Source organism: Castor canadensis, chromosome 3 (assembly GCF_047511655.1).
Source record: "Castor canadensis chromosome 3, mCasCan1.hap1v2, whole genome shotgun sequence".
Taxonomy (NCBI): domain Eukaryota; kingdom Metazoa; phylum Chordata; class Mammalia; order Rodentia; family Castoridae; genus Castor; species Castor canadensis.
Window position 1 is genome coordinate 155,649,317 of NC_133388.1, and position 18,263 is coordinate 155,667,579.

The 18,263-nt window shown below is 39.2% G+C and overlaps 1 protein-coding gene across 2 annotated transcripts in view; it reads right to left on the reverse strand.

The window, feature by feature from the left end:
- Positions 1-323: 323 nt before the first annotated feature.
- The window catches only part of Cdh17 (cadherin 17), a 73,357-nt gene continuing 55,417 nt past the window's right edge, over positions 324-18,263 (reverse strand). For both annotated transcript variants that reach the window (XM_074068847.1, XM_074068848.1), the window contains 6 exons: positions 16,266-16,510; positions 14,649-14,779; positions 12,128-12,367; positions 4,154-4,270; positions 3,576-3,689; positions 324-1,243 (listed from right to left, as the gene is read on the reverse strand). In XM_074068847.1, the coding sequence (XP_073924948.1) occupies positions 1,143-1,243; positions 3,576-3,689; positions 4,154-4,270; positions 12,128-12,367; positions 14,649-14,779; positions 16,266-16,510 (948 nt within the window). In that variant the 3' untranslated portion in view covers positions 324-1,142. The remainder of the gene's footprint in view (positions 1,244-3,575; positions 3,690-4,153; positions 4,271-12,127; positions 12,368-14,648; positions 14,780-16,265; positions 16,511-18,263) is intronic.

Sequence of the window (18,263 nt, forward strand, 5' to 3'; positions counted from 1 at the left end):
TTTGTAGTCTGGTTCTTCTTCCCGAGTACCATTTCTCCAAGGTGGTGTAATGTTGAATATTCCCAGGGTTCAAACCAGCAGGTAGATAATAGCTCCAGGCCTAGAAATGTTCCCCAATCCCCAAAATTCTCTTAAAAATTTTAAATCCTCGGTGTACCTACCTGGAACACGTCCATCCATAATCATGTGAGGAGTGATTTTTTTTTCTTTGCAGTCTCCTCTTCTTGAACTAATTCTATTTGGCAAGCAATTTTGATACACATTAGGTAACCACTGTTTTCTGGCCCCTCCTCTCAGCCAATGAAAAGAACCAACACAAAAACTACCACAACTAATGTTTATTCTTGATTTTGGTCACTACTTTTCATGCTTCCTTCTTTTCCTCCACATGTTAAATATATAATAACCAAAACTTCATTAATTTACAAATAAAGAAACATGCGCAGCATGTATGCATGGTAGGTAGTGATGAACCCAGGCAGCGGTGGACTACAACGCCCAGGGGTACCAAGTAGGTCTTTGTGGAACAGAGCAACTATGTCTGATGCGCTCCAGGGGTCTGCGCCACTCCCAAGCTGGAGACCCTCCATCAAAGAGCCACATTGGGTTAAAGACGGTTATTAACAACATGGAAGAGTTCCTGTTCATACTAAGGGCCAGGCTGCACTCTCATTGTTTTCCTGAGTCCTCCTTTTGTTCTTTTGTCTGACAATTGTCCTAAATTCAGTGAAATGCCAAAGAAGATACAGATGAAGGGAACACAGAATGGAATGAGAAAAAACATACATGGAATGAATCCAGGAAGTTCTGTAGTAGACAACTGTTAAGTCTCCTTGATGAAGCAAAAACATACAGAACATTTAATCTGCTTATCTTTGCCCAAAGGGAAAATTGCATATATTTTTGGCTTGTGTTAAGTAGCTAAGGCTTTTTCAGAGGTGAAAAAAATGTCATGGGAAAATGGAAAATCTAATGTCTATAGCACACTAAATATCTAAGAATGGTAAAATATTAAAGAGCAAGAGGCAATAGTTGAAAAAAAATTCTAGTACACATGTTGCATGAAAGTAAAATCATGACATGAAGCAGTTCAGTCACTGAAATAGCACTTGATGTATGAACTCAACCATTCCTTTTCCACTTCAGCTTCTCAGAGGTTTGACTTCAGTTGCCTGAGCATTTTCAACATTATCTTTGCCTTTATCTTTCTTTATGCGGATAAACACAACTGCTAAAATTATACCTAAAAGAGAAAACCAAGGGTCAAAGAGAATCTTTGAGTGTACGCCACACAGTCACTTATAAAATAGTGTCTTCATAGGAAAAAGTGACTCATATATCTTAATCTTTGTTCAGCAAAGTTCTGTTATTCTAGTGAAGGAAGGACCGTAGACACTGGCTGTCTTGGATAAGTGAGCTCATCACATTATCAGCAGGTATTATCGGCTGGTATGTCCCAAATCATATTTAACCTGGGAACTGTCACCAAGTCTCTACCAAGAAATACAAGACCCAATATCCTACCCTGCTCTGAGTATAAAGCACCTAGCAGAGTTCCTGAACTCTGAACTCAAATATTGGTTCCAGTCCTTCTCCTTCCCTAGAGAAAACAGCCCAACAAGAACAACCAGAAGGCTGTCCTTACCTGTTTATCTACCTAGAGCCTACTTTCATCATGTCCACCCCAAATATGTATTTTCTTATGGTCATCCTTGTGGTTCCAACTTATGCAGTTGAGGGACCTTGAGCAGACTGCTTGAGCCTTCTGCTATCTCCTATCTCTTACCTCCTACAAAATTACATGTGTACCTGTGCATTAATGTATATTATCATAGCCCTTAGGGAAATGGGAATTGTTTTAAGGAAATTACCTCCTGTCAGTAAGTTTACCAAGGGGAATCAAGACATAAAAGATTGGATGCTCAGAAGCCCATTAAGAATCTTGTAGTAGTCCCAAGCCTATTTTGAAAAGAATAAGGATATAGAACTATAAGATCCTATAAATTATATGTCCCCAAGCTCATACATTCTATTAATTGTGTTAGGACTATGGGATTAAATGAATGTGTAAGAAAATTACTATTTGGTGCATAAAATCCTTTCAAAGTGAGTGGGCCAAAGAATAATAGGTATAGAGGTAGAAGGGAGCTTGGTGAAGACTTCAAAAAGCCAGCTCCATTGGTATGAAAGGTGTGCAGTAGATAGTAGTTCTCAGGGAGGCATGACCCAGAATTCCATAGCATCTTAGCCATGATTCTGCCTTGGTCTTAGCCTACCTAAAGAGCAAAAATACCCTCTTCTACCTCTCTCTCTCTCTCCCTCTCTCTCTCTCCCTCTCTCCCTCTTTCCCTCTCTCCCTCCCTCCTTTCCTCCCTTTCTCCATTTCTCTCTCCCTCTCTGCAATTTAGTACCTTCTGTAGTGATTGCACTCTTTCAATTGTTGCCCTCACCACAAGTTAATTAGAAATACATTAATTCATGTGTATCTGATGGAAGGAGTTAACACAGTTCCAAATACTTTTTTTCTTTAAAACAAGGAGGAAGGCTGGGATTATTTCAAGTATTTTTGATTGTTTCCTTTGCATCTAGTGTTTTTCCCATGGCCTAACCCATCACATTGGGCTCTGACTCATGGGTCTAAAAGGGATCTTCTTTCTTTATACTCTTCAGTCTAAATTCCTTATTACACAGGAAGGCCTTTATGACATGGCTACTACCTATCTGGGTCATATAAAATCAGAGTGCACAGTCAGGAAAACATTCAAAGGGAAATTTCAAAATATTTCAGGTGCATCCACAGCTCCACTGAAAGCCAACTTCTACCTATTCCAACAATGGCAGACGAGATCTGCGTGAAGGATCGCTATATCTGTCCTATGAAGCACTGTATAGCAGGGGCACAGCAACTACATTTCTTTCCCTTCATTATGAAAGCTTGGCCACTAGGCTTCAAATAGAACAGTTTATGCTCTAAGAGCTTGCCTAGGTTTGGATCTTAAGTGATCTCCAATGGCCACATGTTAAATGCTTGGTCCCAAGGTCAGTGTTATTGGGAAGTGATAGAAACTTAAGAGGTAGGACTTATTAGGAGGCTTTGCAGTCATTAAGAACATGCTCCTGAAGAGGAGAGGAGGACGCCAACCCATTCCCCATCCTCTGTCATTTGGCTAAATGGCTCTGATCCACTTTGTGTTCCCCACCATGATGTGCCTCGCCATAGGTCCTCAAACAACAGGCCAATTGATCATGGCATAGAACTTCTGAAATCATGAGTCTAATAAACCTTTTCTCTTTATAAATTGATTATCTCAGATATTTGTTACAATAAATGAAAGCTGCTTAACACAAAACCTCTTATGGTATATTCCCCCAATCAACTAAGTAGAGGGTGGTTCCAAAGCAGTATCTCCCAACCAAGATCTTTTGATGTGATTGACTGGCAAACTGTGTCCTTGGTTAGTGCCTAAGGTGCCATTTGAGTAGCCACCAGACAGACTCCAAAGACAGACTCCGAGATAAGCTTATGTTTCTGAGACTAGGGACAGGAATCCTCAAATACAGGAAGTTATACTCACCAATGATCAGAAAGGTAGTCACAAGTATACCAACTGCCATGCCCACAGTGGGTATCCCAGCTTGGTGACTCGCTGGCCGGAAACAGCTTCCTTCTACACATGTGCAGAAAGTAACTGAAAGAACAGTATTTGGTATGATAAAATTTCAAGTGAATAGTTTCAGAATCCCTTGTGAAAGAGAAGAATTAGGGCTGGGTATGGTATCCTATGCTTATAATCCCAAATACTCGGGAGGCAGAGATTGGGAAGATCATGGTTTAAAGCCAGCCTGAGCAAAAAGTTAGCAAGACCCTATCTCAACAATTAAGTGAGGTGTGATTGTGCATTTCTGTTAGGGATAATAGGCATGCCTCCCTACATGGGGGTATAGGTGAATCATAGTCCCAGGCCCATCCAGGCAAAAAAGTGAGATCCTGTCTAAAAAAATAACCAAAAGCAAAAAGGGCTGGAGGCGTGGCTAAATTGCCTGGCAAGAACGAGGCCCTGAATTTAAACCCCAGTACTGCCAGGGGAAAAAAAGCAAAAATTTCCTTAAACTGCACAGATGCTATCTTAAGTTGCCTGTAACAAGTACCTACCTGGTAAAGAGACTGTCCTTTCCAAGGGTGGTCGACCCCCATCATTGATGTGAATTGGGATCTCATAAACTTTCTCCTCAAAGTTCGTGTGCCTGGTGGAGAGTCTGGCATGGGTGCCTGTCAGAACAGGGAGACAAGGAATGACAGGAGAAAGACACAATATCAGACTCCCAGCTGAACAGGAATAAAATTCATCCTTGTGCTGTTTTCTAAGGCTGACTGGAAAGAGGTTAGATGTGAGTTAGTCACTCGAAGTATTGCCTCCAGCCTCCCACAGGCATCTTCTCACCATGTAAAAAGTGCTAAAGCATCCTTTAAATTCTCAACTCACCATTTCTTAGTAGAAATGAATACTAAATACAGTCAGTCCTCATCATTTCCAGTAGTTCTGTTCTATATATTTGCCCCAAATGTGAGATTAATGAATATTGAACATTTGCTCTTTAGGGAAATCCAGGGTTAGGTTCTCGTGAACCTTTGGTCATGACACTTTTAACTAACTAGTGAATATATAATTTGCTTCCTGTGTGTTTCTGTTTAAAGATACCTTATTTAAAGATGCAATGTTAACCATCAGCACCAAATTCATGGCCAGCAGATTAGAATACCTGTTTCCATCAAATTTATCTAACATGGATTTTCTCTGTAGGGTCCATCACAGCCTTCTTGTCCTTCAGAACACAAGACAGCACTTCACTCTGCTTCAGAGCCATTTTAAACAGTGAAATAAAAACACAAAGAGTTGGGTGTGCTGGCTCACACCTGTAATCCCAGCTATTCCCAAAACAAAGATTGGGAGGATCTTTGTTCAAACCCTAGTACTGCAAAAAAAAAAAAAAAGTACAAAAAACAAAAACAAGGCATAAGACACTAGGTAGACTCCAGAAAAGACACTGAGAATGGAAAAAAGAGGGCAGATTGACACTCTGTTCAACTTTGGCCAGGAATTCAAATTTTTACCCCTTGCTAGTGTCCATGAATGCTAAAGTCCATTAAGTACTGCTGGTGTGGGGAGTGGAAATTTGAGCAAGTAGATGAGTAGTTTGTGATACATAATCTTTGAGTCATGAGAATCTTTGAGTCATGGCACAGTGGATGAGAGTACACAGGACAGGGCATCTGTAGACCTGATCCTGAGTATCAAACCTGCCTCTTGTGAGCTACATGACATTTGCAAGTCCTACATCTACAGCCCTCAGAATCCCTTTGAGTCCTGTAATAAGGAGATGTGTGATATCTCACCTGATTTGGGGGTATTTCTTTTTCTTCTTTTATAGAGAATTGAGAGCATAAAATAACACTAAGTCTCAAATTTCCAAAGGACAATTTGGATAATGTTCCAACTCATTTTCCTTATAACCACAACCCCTCCCCTCATCACATATATGCCTAGAAAATTTCCAGAATTTGGGGAAATACTTTCAGACTTAAAAATTATTATGGTTTAAACCTCCATTCCTAGAAGAACAATGGAATAATAGAAACCAGGTTTACCATCCCACCAAAAACAATTGAGAACATACAAATGAAACCAAGGCTTTAAGGACCTTGGATATTAGACAATGAAGGACAGCGGTCCCTAAAAGGAGACAAACTATATATGTCCTATAATTGTCCCTAGCTTACTACCTACAGAGAATGACCAGGTGTCAGTGAACAGAGGGGGAGCCTAGGTTTGATCCTGAGTTGAGGCAATGAAGCAGGAATAGGGAGAGGTCAAGGCAACCAGAGTTCTTGAGCAGAGTGGGGAGGAGGGGGAGAGAGCATGCACCCCACACACATATACATATTAAAGATCTGCAAAGGGGCCCCTATTTGTCTTCAGCTGAGTGCTGCTCAGAATATGTACATGATGGAACTACCCAAGCCTGGAGAAAGAACCACCTAAAAGAACAATTCTTGGAGCTCACATGGGGCTGAGCCTAGTTCCTTCTGCTAAGAGCCAGTGTGGAAAACCACACAGTTCATGGGGCATTGGGTAGATGTCACAGGAGGATTTTGTCTCAAAAGTCTGGAAAAATGAGCCTAGAATAAACACTGCCCAGGCCCACCTAATCAAGTTTTAAAACAGTATGTGAAAGTAAGTAACTTAACTGCATTTCAGAATAAAGCTCAAAAATAACAGTGGGAATACAAAAATATTCAGCATCCAAATGCCTGACATTTATTTTTAAATTGCGAGACATGGCAGAAGAGAGAAAAATAATGATAATAGCTAATCAATTGAATGGTACAGGGCAAGAAAATAGGTATAATAATCATATTCTACATGTGCAAGAAGTAAGATGATCAAGAGTGTCAAGGAGAGGCATGGAAGATATGAAGAAGACCCAAGTTAGCTTAAAGATGAAAACTACAAAGTTTGATGTGAAAAGTATACTAGATGAGATCAATGGCAAATTAACAGAATAAAAATCAGTAACCTTAAATAGAAACAATCCAAAGTGAAATACAGAAAGGGGGGAAAAAAAGTGAAATTAGTACCAGTGAGCTCTAAGAGAGAGAACTCAAGTAGCCTAATATATGTGTAGTTGAATCCCTGGAGGAGAAGAAAGTTTCTGGAGAGACAGAAAAGTATTTGATGACATAGTGACTCATTTTTTTCCAAGTCTGATGAAAACCCTAAACCCTCAGATCCAAAAATATCAGCAAACCTCAGGAACAAGAAAAAATTAACAGAACTATACTATGATACATAATCAAGTTCCTTAAAACTGTAGAATATATTAAGACCATCCAGACATTTATTTTTAAATGTTACTTTCAAAGTAATGAAGACTAGAAATGCAAACTAGAACATGGTAGAGAAATATCTTTGAAGTACTAAAAGAAAAATGTCCAATAAATGTAAAAATATTTCAGCCACAAGTTCTCTGGTCACAATAGAATTAAATTAGAAACCAGAAAAATGCAGGAAATGTTCCCCAAAATATTTGGAAACTAAATAACACATTTCTTTTTTTTTTTATTCATATGTGCATACAAGGCTTGGGTCATTTCTCCCCCCTGCCCCCACCCCCTCCCTTACCACCCACTCCGCCCCCTCACTCTCCCCCCTACCCCCTCAATACCTGGAAGAAACTAAAATAAATAACACATTTCTAAATAACTCATAGGTCACAGAAGAAATATAAGGGAAAATTATATGGCATTTTAACATAATGAAAATGAAAACACAATATATCAAACTTTACTGAGAGAAATTTGTAGCACCAAATGCCTGTTAACAAAGAAAAATGATTTCAAATTAATTACCTCAGTTTCTACCTGAATGAAAATAAAACAAAAAGAATAAATGAAACACACTATAAGAAGAATGAAGAAAGTAAAAATCTGGGCAATGAAATACATAATAGAAAAGAGTAGGAAAATTGAGCAAATCAGAAGCTGGTGTTTTCTCTTGGGGATATACCCAAAAGACTGTTACTCCAGAGGCACCTGCACATCCATGCTTATTGCGGCACTATTCACAATAGCCAAGTTATGGAAACAGCCAAGATGCCCCACCACTGATGAATGGATTAAGAAAATGTGGTATCTATACACAATGGAATTTTATGCAGCCATGAAGAAGAACGAAATGTTATCATTCGCTGGTAAATGGATGGAATTGGAGAACATCATTCTGAGTGAGGTTAGCCTGGCCCAAAAGACCAAAAATCGTATGTTCTCCCTCATATGTGGACATTAGATCAAGGGCAAACACAACAAGGGGATTGGACTATGAGCACATGATAAAAGCGAGAGCACACAAGGGAGGGGTGAGGATAGGTAAGACACCTAAAAAACTAGCTAGCATTTGTTGCCCTTAACGCAGAGAAACTAAAGCAGATACCTTAAAAGCAACTGAGGCCAATAGGAAAAGGGGACCAGGTACTAGAGAAAAGGTTAGATCAAAAAGAATTAACCTAGAAGGTAACACACACGCACAGGAAATCAATGTGAGTCAATGCCCTGTATAGCTATCCTTATCTCAACCAGCAAAAACCCTTGTTCCTTCCTATTATTGCTTATACTCTCTCTACAACAAAATTAGAGATAAGGGCAAAATAGTTTCTGCTGGGTATTGAGGGGGGGGAGCAGGAGGGGGTGAAGTGGGTGGTAAGGGAGGGGGTGGGGGCAGGGGGGAGAAATGAACCAAGCCTTGTATGCACATATGAATAATAAAAGAAAAATGAAAAAAAAAAAAAAAGAAGCTGGTGTTTTTTTAAGTATCAATGAAAATTAATAAAACTCCAGCCAGATTTGTCAGTGAAAAAAGAAACATAATTTGCCATTATCAGAATGAAGTACTGTCACTACATATCTAAGGAATTAAGAGAATAAAGGATAACAATATGCCAATATATTAGATAAAAACAAACAGACAAATTATTTGAAAGCTACAAACTAACAAGCTCAACCAAGAATGAATACATAACTAAAATAGCCTTATCTCTATTAAAGAAATGGAATTTGTAGTTAAAACTTCTCACAAAAAGTCAGGGGCTGTGGTTCATCTGTATAATCCCAGCACTCTGGAGGCTAAGGCAGAAAGATCACAAGTTCAAGGCTAGCCTGGGCTACATAACAAAACTGTCTCAAAACAAAACCGTCCCACAAAAAAACCTCCAGTCCCAGATGGCTTCACTGATAAATTCTCCCAAATTTCAAAGAAGAAATAATACAAATTTTACACACACTCTTGCAGATAATTGAAGAGAGAGTATTGCCTAACATATCCCAGGAGGCAAGCATTACCCTGATATCAAAACCAGCCTTTAAAAAAATTACAAGAAAAATACAGAACAATATTCTTCATGAATACAGATGTAAAACTTCTTAAAATTTTAATAAATCAACACATCAATATATAAAAATAATATTTCATCATCAAGTAGGCTTTATCCCAGAAATAGGCAGTTTTAGATTCAAATGAGCCTATATAATTTACCAATTAACAGAACAAAAAACTCCAATTAACCATAAAATCATCTCAGTGAATGCAAAAAAAACACCAGAAAATTTTAACAACCATTCTTGATTTACAAGGGAAAAAAATCTCAAGTTAGGAATAGAAAGTAAAGTCCTCAAACTATTCACAATCATTCACAAAAACCTACAGCTAACATCAGACTTAGTGGTGAAAGACTGGATGCTGTCGATCAGAACAAGTCAAGAAGTTCTGTTCTCACTTCCTCTATTCAGCTTTGTCCTAAAGATTTCAGCCAGTAATAAGGCAAGATAAAGAAACACAAGATGTGCAGATTGAAAAGGAAGAAGTGAAACTGTCATTCCAGACAGCGTAATTGTCCATGTAGAGAGTCTGTGGAATCTCGGAACTGGGGATGTAGCTCAGTGGAAGAGGCTTGCCTAGCATGTGCAAGACCTTGAGTTAGACCCCCAGCATTGCTGAAAAGAGAAAAAAAAAAGGAAGGTAGGAAAGAAGAGAGGGAGAAAAGGGAGAAGGGAGGGAAGGAAGAAGGAAGGTAAATCTATGGAATCTAAATAATAAAAAATTAGTGAGATCAGCAAGGTTGGGTTGTAGAATATAAGGTTAATATCCAAAAATCATTATTATATTCCTATCTTACAAGTATTTAGAAACATAAATGTTAGAAATCTCATTTAAAAGATCATCAAATATATGAAATGTTTAGGGAAATTTTTGCATAAACTATAATGCTGAAACCTAAAATATGTTGCTGAAAGAAATGAAAGCAGACGTAAATAAATGGAGACAGATGCCTTGTTCATGATGTAGAAGACTCCCCAAACTCTCAGTTAGTTCAACGTAGTCCAGTCACTACCTCAACAGGTTTCTTTTGGTAGAAACAGACAAACTGAATTCTGAAATCAAAATGCAAAACACCAAGAAGAGATGTAATTTTGAAAAAGAACCATTTTGGAAAAATTATGTCACCTGATTTCAAGTCATAAAACTAAAGTAATCAAGACAATAGTATTGGGCTAAAAACAGACAATGATCAATTAAACAGAAAGTTCATATATATATATATATAAACTTTGTCAGGATAATTAATGTAAAAAGCATATTATAAAAGGTATTAGAATAATTAGCCATATTAAAAAACAATGAACATTGATCTTCATCACATAGCTTATACAAAAATTAACTTGAAATGGATCTTAGCTAATTGTAAATGCTAAAACTATAAAATTTAGGGGAAGAAAAATGGTAAAAGTTTTAGTGACCTTATACTTGGCAAAAATTTCTTAAATATAACTCATTTTAAAATCATAAATTACACAAGGCAAAAATCAGTCAAATTTTAATGAAATTTAAATTTTTGCTCTTTAAAAGATACTGCTATAAAATGAAAAATACAGTTGCCTAGGAGAAAATGTTAATAAAAGATATATCTGACAAAGCACATGTAGCCACTATTTATTTATTTATTTATAATATATATATATATATGGAGCAAGCTGTTGTCTGTTTTCAGTTCTACTTGGTTACAGTTATGTACAACTATTAAGGCAAAGAATCCAGGTGGGGGACCCAGAACAAGAATAATAAAAACATGCTAAAGCTGGGACTGACATTCTACTTCAGCAACATCCCTCAGCCAATGACCTTGCTTCCCTACCCCCGGCCCCCTCCTATTGGTCTCTGCAGATCTAGAAGCAATCCCGCCCTAAGACATGCACCACGTGCCATTTCATGGACAAACACTTATCAGGCCACAGACACTCCTGTTCATTTAAAAAATTTCTTCTTTTCCTTTTGCTTGCTTTCACGTGCCCAGTGAAAGCCTCCCCCCAAGTCAACTTATATATTATATATATAATATATACATATATATATATATATATATATATATATTTAAATGCCTACAATTCAGCAATAGACACCAAACAGCTCACTTTTTAAAATGGAAACAATGTCTGAGTAAATACTTCATCAATACAGACATAGGGTGGCAGGTCAGAACAGAAAAGATACTTAACATGTTAGTCGCTAGTGAAATACAAATTAAAATCATAATAAGATACTACTATACGCACTGTAAAGGCTAAAATCAAGCTGAGCAAAGCAAGTGTTGGGGAAAATGCTGAGCAACCAAAACTCTCATATATTGGTGGGAATATGAAATGTTAAGAACAATTTAGAAAGTAGTTAGACATTTTCTTAAAATCTTTGCACTCCTGGGCATTTAACCAAGAAAAATGAAATCATACGTCCCTACAAAATACTTCTTCACAAATTTGCATAGCAGCTTCATTTGTAATAGCAAAAATTAGAAACTAAATAATAACCAGCAAGTGAATGGATAACAAATTATGATGTTGTCAAATAGTGGAATACTACTCCATGATAAAAAAAACATGAAGTATTGATAAACACAATTACATGAACACATGTCAAAATAATTATGCTGAGTGGAAGAAGCTAGACCAAAACAGTGTGCATATTGTATTATTCTATTTAGATAAAAATTATTGAAAATGCTCTATCTGCAGTGACAGAAGGCAGACGAGTGATATCTGAGTAGAAGGGTTGTTTGATGTGGTGGGAAGTAGAGACTGCCATATGACAAAGAAAAACTTGGGAGTGATGACATATTCATTAACTTGATCATGCTGATGAGTTCAATAATATTTACATATAACAATTTTTTAAAAGTCATGCACATTGAATATACGTAATTTACTGTATGATTATGTTTCAATAAAGTGTTCAGAAATTATTGTGAAAGCTGTTGTTCAGTTATCATTGGAAATTTTGCAAATGGTACTCAAATTGTCCAACTATCCATCTACATTACACAGGATGCTGTGTGGTTCCAATCTTCCATCCCTCCAAAGCCCAGAGCTTTGTCCCTTTTGGAGACTCCCTGTGTGAGTTTCCAAAGCATGAATTTCCTTTCTGGAGCATGGAAGAAAACAGTGTTGAGTTCTGGAAACCCACAAAGGTAGTAAAGCCTAATTCCATCATACATCATGTTCTCCTCCATACACTTTACAACTCACCATTGACTTTGGAAACTTCCCAGTCCCTCTGAAAGCTTTCGCTGCCAAGGGCAAATGTAAACTGGGGACCCCGAAGTGACTGTTGATCATCGTCAGTGGCCTGGAAAATAAGGCTTCCTGGAGCGGAGGGAGGGTGGCAGAAGAATAAGCCTGTGTAATCCTTGGCTAGCCGTGGGGGATTGTCATTCACATCAGTAAGGGTCAGGTGGAAATTTGACACGGAGCTCAAGGAGGACCCACCTGAGGAATTGAATCATTAAAACATGGTGTCAGCAAGTTCATTGTCCTTAACAACAAAGAATACTTCTTTTTCTTTAAAAAATATTCAAGCAGTCAGGTCTACTGAGGAAGCAGGAAGAAAAGAAACTTTTAGAATCAAAGGCCTGGCTTTATTCCTGGTTTAAAAGTCTAAATGTTGATAATGCTAACAAAGATCTCTATGTTTATGCTTTACTTATATTACTTCAAAACAATCCTGAGATACATTTACAGATGAGGAGACTGAAGCTCAAAGAAGTTGTACCCAAGGTCACACAGCTAGAGAGCAGTACAGAGCCTTCCAATCAGGGGGCCTAACTATCACCCACACCCTCAATCACTCCTATCACTGCCTCAGGCATGAGAGTCCACTTTTCTAAGCCTCATTTCTTTAGCAGAAAAAACAAACAAACAAATAACAAAAAAAAAATGTGGCTTTGTGAAGATCCCACATATAAGGGAATGTTCTAGAAAATAGTAAACAGCTACACAAGTGTTATTTGTCATGCTATACTGGTAAAAAAAAAATAAATCTCGTTCTCTGCTGTGTGACTAGTTGGTAGTTGTGTGATCTAAGCGAGGCAAGTCACTTAATTTCTCAGTGTCTTGGCTTCCTTGTGCACAAAGTATGGTCAATAGCAGAACTGACCTCATAGTGTCGGATGGAGAGAAAGTTATTACCCGAGGTGTGCAGCGCTCGGCTGTCAGTGCAATGTAAACATGGACTCTTTTCTCTGACATCAAACACGGATACTGTTTCTACAATTTCTGACTCTGCTTCAGTTCCAGTAAGCCCTATTTTCTGGCGCCGGCTTTGCTTCCAGTAAATCCTGATCTTTTGCTTTTCTTTTCAAATGTCTTCTATGTCCCTGACCACTCTAAACCAAAGTCAGAAAACCCACTGATGTTTTTGAAGTTGTTTTGTCTATTTACATTATTATTTCAGTGCCAACAACTGGAAATGGACAGTGGAAACCTCTAAAATGTGAGAAACCCTTAGGACACGTCCAAAGTGAAGTGTTGATCCAGTGCACGACAGGAAGGCCCAGCCAGAGACTTCCTGCTGATTAACTGGGACCTTCTAAATCAAGAGTTAAACATACACAATGTGATGGTGGAATGTGCTCAAGCTGAGGCAAGTGACAGAGACAGATCCATCCACTCACACATCGTCCCAAAGCTGGCACATATTTCTGCATGTCTGCCTACTTTGGTTTAATTTCACTGTGGTCATTTTGTTTCTTCATCATCTCTTCACACACAGAAACAATTTTTATGATTCCTTTCTCTGCTTCCCATTTCAGCCTCCAATTTGGGGTTCTGTATTTTAAAAGTTTATTTTTTAGTCTAAAGCTGTATTTATTTAATAGTAATTTGTTGCATTCTCATTTCTTTTTTGTAAACCAAGCAGATATATTTACTTATCTTGGAGCCTCTAATCAGCATAAGATCAATAGAACTCCTACTATAAATTGGAAATTTCCATTTAAATGCAAAGGAACTCAGTGTTTTAATTATCAGCCTTATCATCATACTATTCCTATGAGTTTATTCTTATTTTAATTTCAAAATTTCCCTGGAACTCCTTTCAATAGTTCACAGATACCCAGGCCCCCCAAACCTACTGCATCAGAATCTCCAAGGTAGACTCCTAGGATGGCTATTGAACAAGCCTACCAAGTAGTTCTGACACATAACAAAGAGGAGAATATTATAGAAAACATTTTTCTGCTTCAAAAAGGATGGTGGTACACACTTGTAATCTCAGCACTAAGGAAGGTGAGGCAGGAGGATCATGAGTTGAAGGCCAGTCTGGGCTACATAGTAGGTTTGAGGTCGACCTGGACTAAATAGTGAGACCTTGTCTCAAAAAAAATAAATAAATAAAAATGAGACTTAAGGAACTACAGTTTAAGGCTCAAGGAACAAATAGCAGTCTAGGTCAACAGGCCACTGGTTTGACCTCTCTCCCAGAAGAAACCTACAGCCTTGCCCAGAAGAAGCCCAGGCGGGCACAGGTGGCTCTCATCCTTAGGAAAATCAGGAGGAGGTGACACCCCTCTCCAGGTGAACTTCCCCCTCCCAAGTGAACTCCCACCACTACCACCTCACCTCCCTCACACACCCTTTTTTGTACTTATGTCATCCTTCTGAGGTTGATCCAGTCTGGTGTTGGGCCTCATCAGGTTTCTCGCCTCCCCACCCCCTATTTCTGTTGATGAGTCCCTGATAACATATGTTCCCCCACCTTTTTTTTCCTCACCTACTTCAGTGGCCACCACTTGGACCCGGTACAGACTTTCAGTTTCCCTGTCTAGAGGAGCTGCACTAAAGATGTCACCAGTGACAGGGTCAATTCTAAGCCAACCTCTTGTGTCACCTCTCAGTGAATACCTTCACGAAATGAAAAGAGCAAGAAAAAAAGTCTGCATTATTTTGAATGAAAATTAAAGACTATCAGCATTATAATTTGTATATTATTTACAACATATTTGAAGAATCACTGTCTCAAGTTTTTATATGTATATCATCTAGTTGCAAAAGGAGAGTTTTTTCATCCTTACAACATGGTGTTTGTGCTTGTTTTGTCAGGAAAGCTACAGTCACAAACTCTGGAAGAAAAATTTAACATTCCTGGCAATCAAGGAATTCAAATTAAAGCAACCTGGAAATGTCTTTTAAAACTTCTCAGAAAACCGCCCCCTCTAAGGAAAGCTGAACGGTGTGTTGGAGACACTGGTGAAAGAGATGAAGAATTATAGACTGCCAGCAGCCCAGTAAATTCCTCATTCAACAGTCATCCTAGTGAACACATAGACAGTGAACCCAGGGAAGGATTTACACAAAGGGGCTGATAGGCCAGTGGAGGAGGCAGATCCATAGACAGGCAATTGCATTAAAATGTGATAAATACAATGGAAGGGGTCCACTGGAGCCCCACAAAAATTTGTGGGAGTCAAAGAAGTATTTCTAAAGGAGATGTTACCACAGACAAGAAGGGTACTTCAAGCAAAAGAGGGTGCACAAGCTGGAGCAGGGAGGCCAGGGACTAGCTTGGTAGATGTTGGGGAGTCACATGCTTCAGCAGTGTTGGGGTACACATGGGAAATAGTGGATGCAAAAGGTGAGGCCTGCTAGGTTGGAAGAGCCAGACCATGGAAACACTGGGCAGCTATCAGGTGTTAAGGGGGAAGTGACCTGGTCATATCTGGAACTCATCGGTAGGGTGTGACAGACGAATTTGGGAGAGACAAGACGTGAACCATTTTTTATAATGTTTTGACTATATGTGTTCATGTAATTCTTTAACTTCAGTTAAATTTTTTTTATTTAGGCATAATATCCAGGAGTGTATTTGGTTTAAAGATGGAGACATCCTTAACGGTCATGATGTGTTCCTTTCCAAAGGACTAAGTCTTGCTGCCCTCGACCAGCTCTCTGGAGAGCCAAGGAACTTAGGCACCATCCAGACAATTTCCTTTCCCCTGGAAGGGGGCCCGATCTGCTTTTGCTTTTGGCTCTCTGTCTAGAACTCTAGTCTACCTTGGGGCTGGAACCTATCCCCAGACCTCAGACCACATGACTGTCTAAGACACAGGCCGTGGCTCTGTCATGCCCAGTCTCTAGGAATTGAATCCTACCGCAGAGCTCACCAGTTCTTAGCTGGGACCTGCAGCAAATGGGCTGGAATGAACCCGACACTGCTTCCCACTTGTCTGAGACACCTGCCTGAACTGAAGGCCAGAGACCCTGCCTCAGATTGCTGGCTACTCTGTTAGCCAGCAATAGACCGTTAGCCAGTGTAGACCAGTTCCTCCTCAGCCCCTCTGGCTGTGGTCGCAGCACATGTCTAGGCCTGCCCAGCCTTGCTCTCCTGTACCTTACACCCAGACCTTCGGGATCTCTGGCAGTCACATTGCCCACTTTTGTGCCCACAGCCGTGTCCTCGCTGACTTTTTCCTGGAATATGTGTTGAGAAAATACAGGTGCTTCATTCACATCTGTCACAATAAGCCTGAACGAAGCAAAAGAACTGGTGTTGTACACTACACCAGACACCAGAGGCTCTGGATTTTCTGCTTGGAACACAATGGTGGAAACAGGTGCTGTTTCAAAATCAAGAGGCTGTGGAAGGAAAAAGAGGAAAAATTAATTTTGGGGTGATTGGTTCCCGTGAATGATTCATTTCCTATGCACTTTAAAAACTCTCATACAGAGAGCAGTTCTTAATTCAGTGTAGCAAAAATCTCCTTCCTTGAATGATGATATAGAACCATTAAACAGTCTACTGTGGGATTTATGAGCGCTTTCAATATTTTAGTGTGCATGTGACTGTCCTAGAGGAAGAAATCTAATGTACACTCCTCAAATTCATTTCACCCTGGGGCGCTTCACTCATTCATTCACTAGAAAGTTATTTTCTCAGGCCATAGTTTGGGAAGGACTTATCCTACAGACATTTCCAAATTGTGTGGCATGAAAAACTGCTCACCATCACTGGTCATAAAGGAAATGCAAATCAAAACCACACTAAGATTCCACCTCACTCCTGTTAGGATAGCCATCATCAAGACCACCACCACCAACAGATGTTGTGAGGATGCAGGGGAAAAGGAACCTTCATACACTGCTGGTGGGAATGTAAGCTAGTACAACCACTCTGAAAAACAATATGGAGGCTTCTTAAAAAACTAAACATAGATCTGCCATATGATCCAGCAATACCACTCCTAGGGATAGACCCAAAGGAACGTGACACAGGTTATTCCAGAGGCACCTGTACACCCATGTTTATTGCAGCACTATTCACAATAGCCAAGTGGGAAATAGTCAAGCTGTTCCACTACCAATGAATGGATTAAGAAAATGTGGTATTTATACACAATGGAATTTTATTCGGCCACAAAGAAGAATGAAATTTTGTCATTCACAAGTAAATGGATGAAACTGGAGCACATCATCTTAAGCGATGTTAGCCAGGCTCAGAAGGCCAAAAAAATCACATGTTCTCCCTCATATGTGGACTTCAGACCTAAAACAAATGCAGTGATATTATTGGACATGGGTCACACACTAAGGGGCAGCCACACATGGGAGGACTAGGGAAAGGGAAGGAAACCTAAAACTTGAATGTGGTTGATGTGCTCACTGTAGAGAAGTGAATATAGTAATCTTAAACTGGCAGAGGCCACTATGGGAAGGGGACTAGGAAGCAGTGAAGACGTCTGATAGAGATGAACTCATGTGAGTTTTAACACACATGTACATGGAAGCACTGTCCTGCTCCTGACTGACCCCACTTAGCCCCAGGACTGTGATGGCCGATCCCACAGTGGCTTAGTAAAGATTGAGTGAGGCAGCCTCTCCACAACTTGTTCAGTTAGAAGCACCACTTGAGGGACTTGTCGAAACTTCTGTCTCGAGGCTTTTCCCTATAAGGGCTGAGGCATCAGTCCCCAGTGGGGCAGAGTGTGTTTCAATGCTTAAAAGTGATTGACACAATTGTTCTGAAGTAATGGTCATCCTTTGACAGCTTTGTAAGCAGAGACATAGATGTCAGACTAAGCTATGCATTAAAAAAAAACACATTAAAAGTCTGCAATATAAAATTCTTTGGCATGTATGTCATACAGACCAAAATGTATCACATTTAATCACAATTGTATCGTATCAATACATTTTCACAAAAAACCTGTCACATTTTTTCCTACATCCAGTAGGCTAACATTTGGTGTTTCCAAATCAAATCTACACCTCAGCGTTAGTTGTTATTTGGCATTTGAAAGAACCTAATCTGAGGTCAATACTCTAGAGGTAGCTAAAACAGCTTTCCAACTGGCACTCTCAGTCAGTGCCAATTGCTAATTAGCAAACCAAT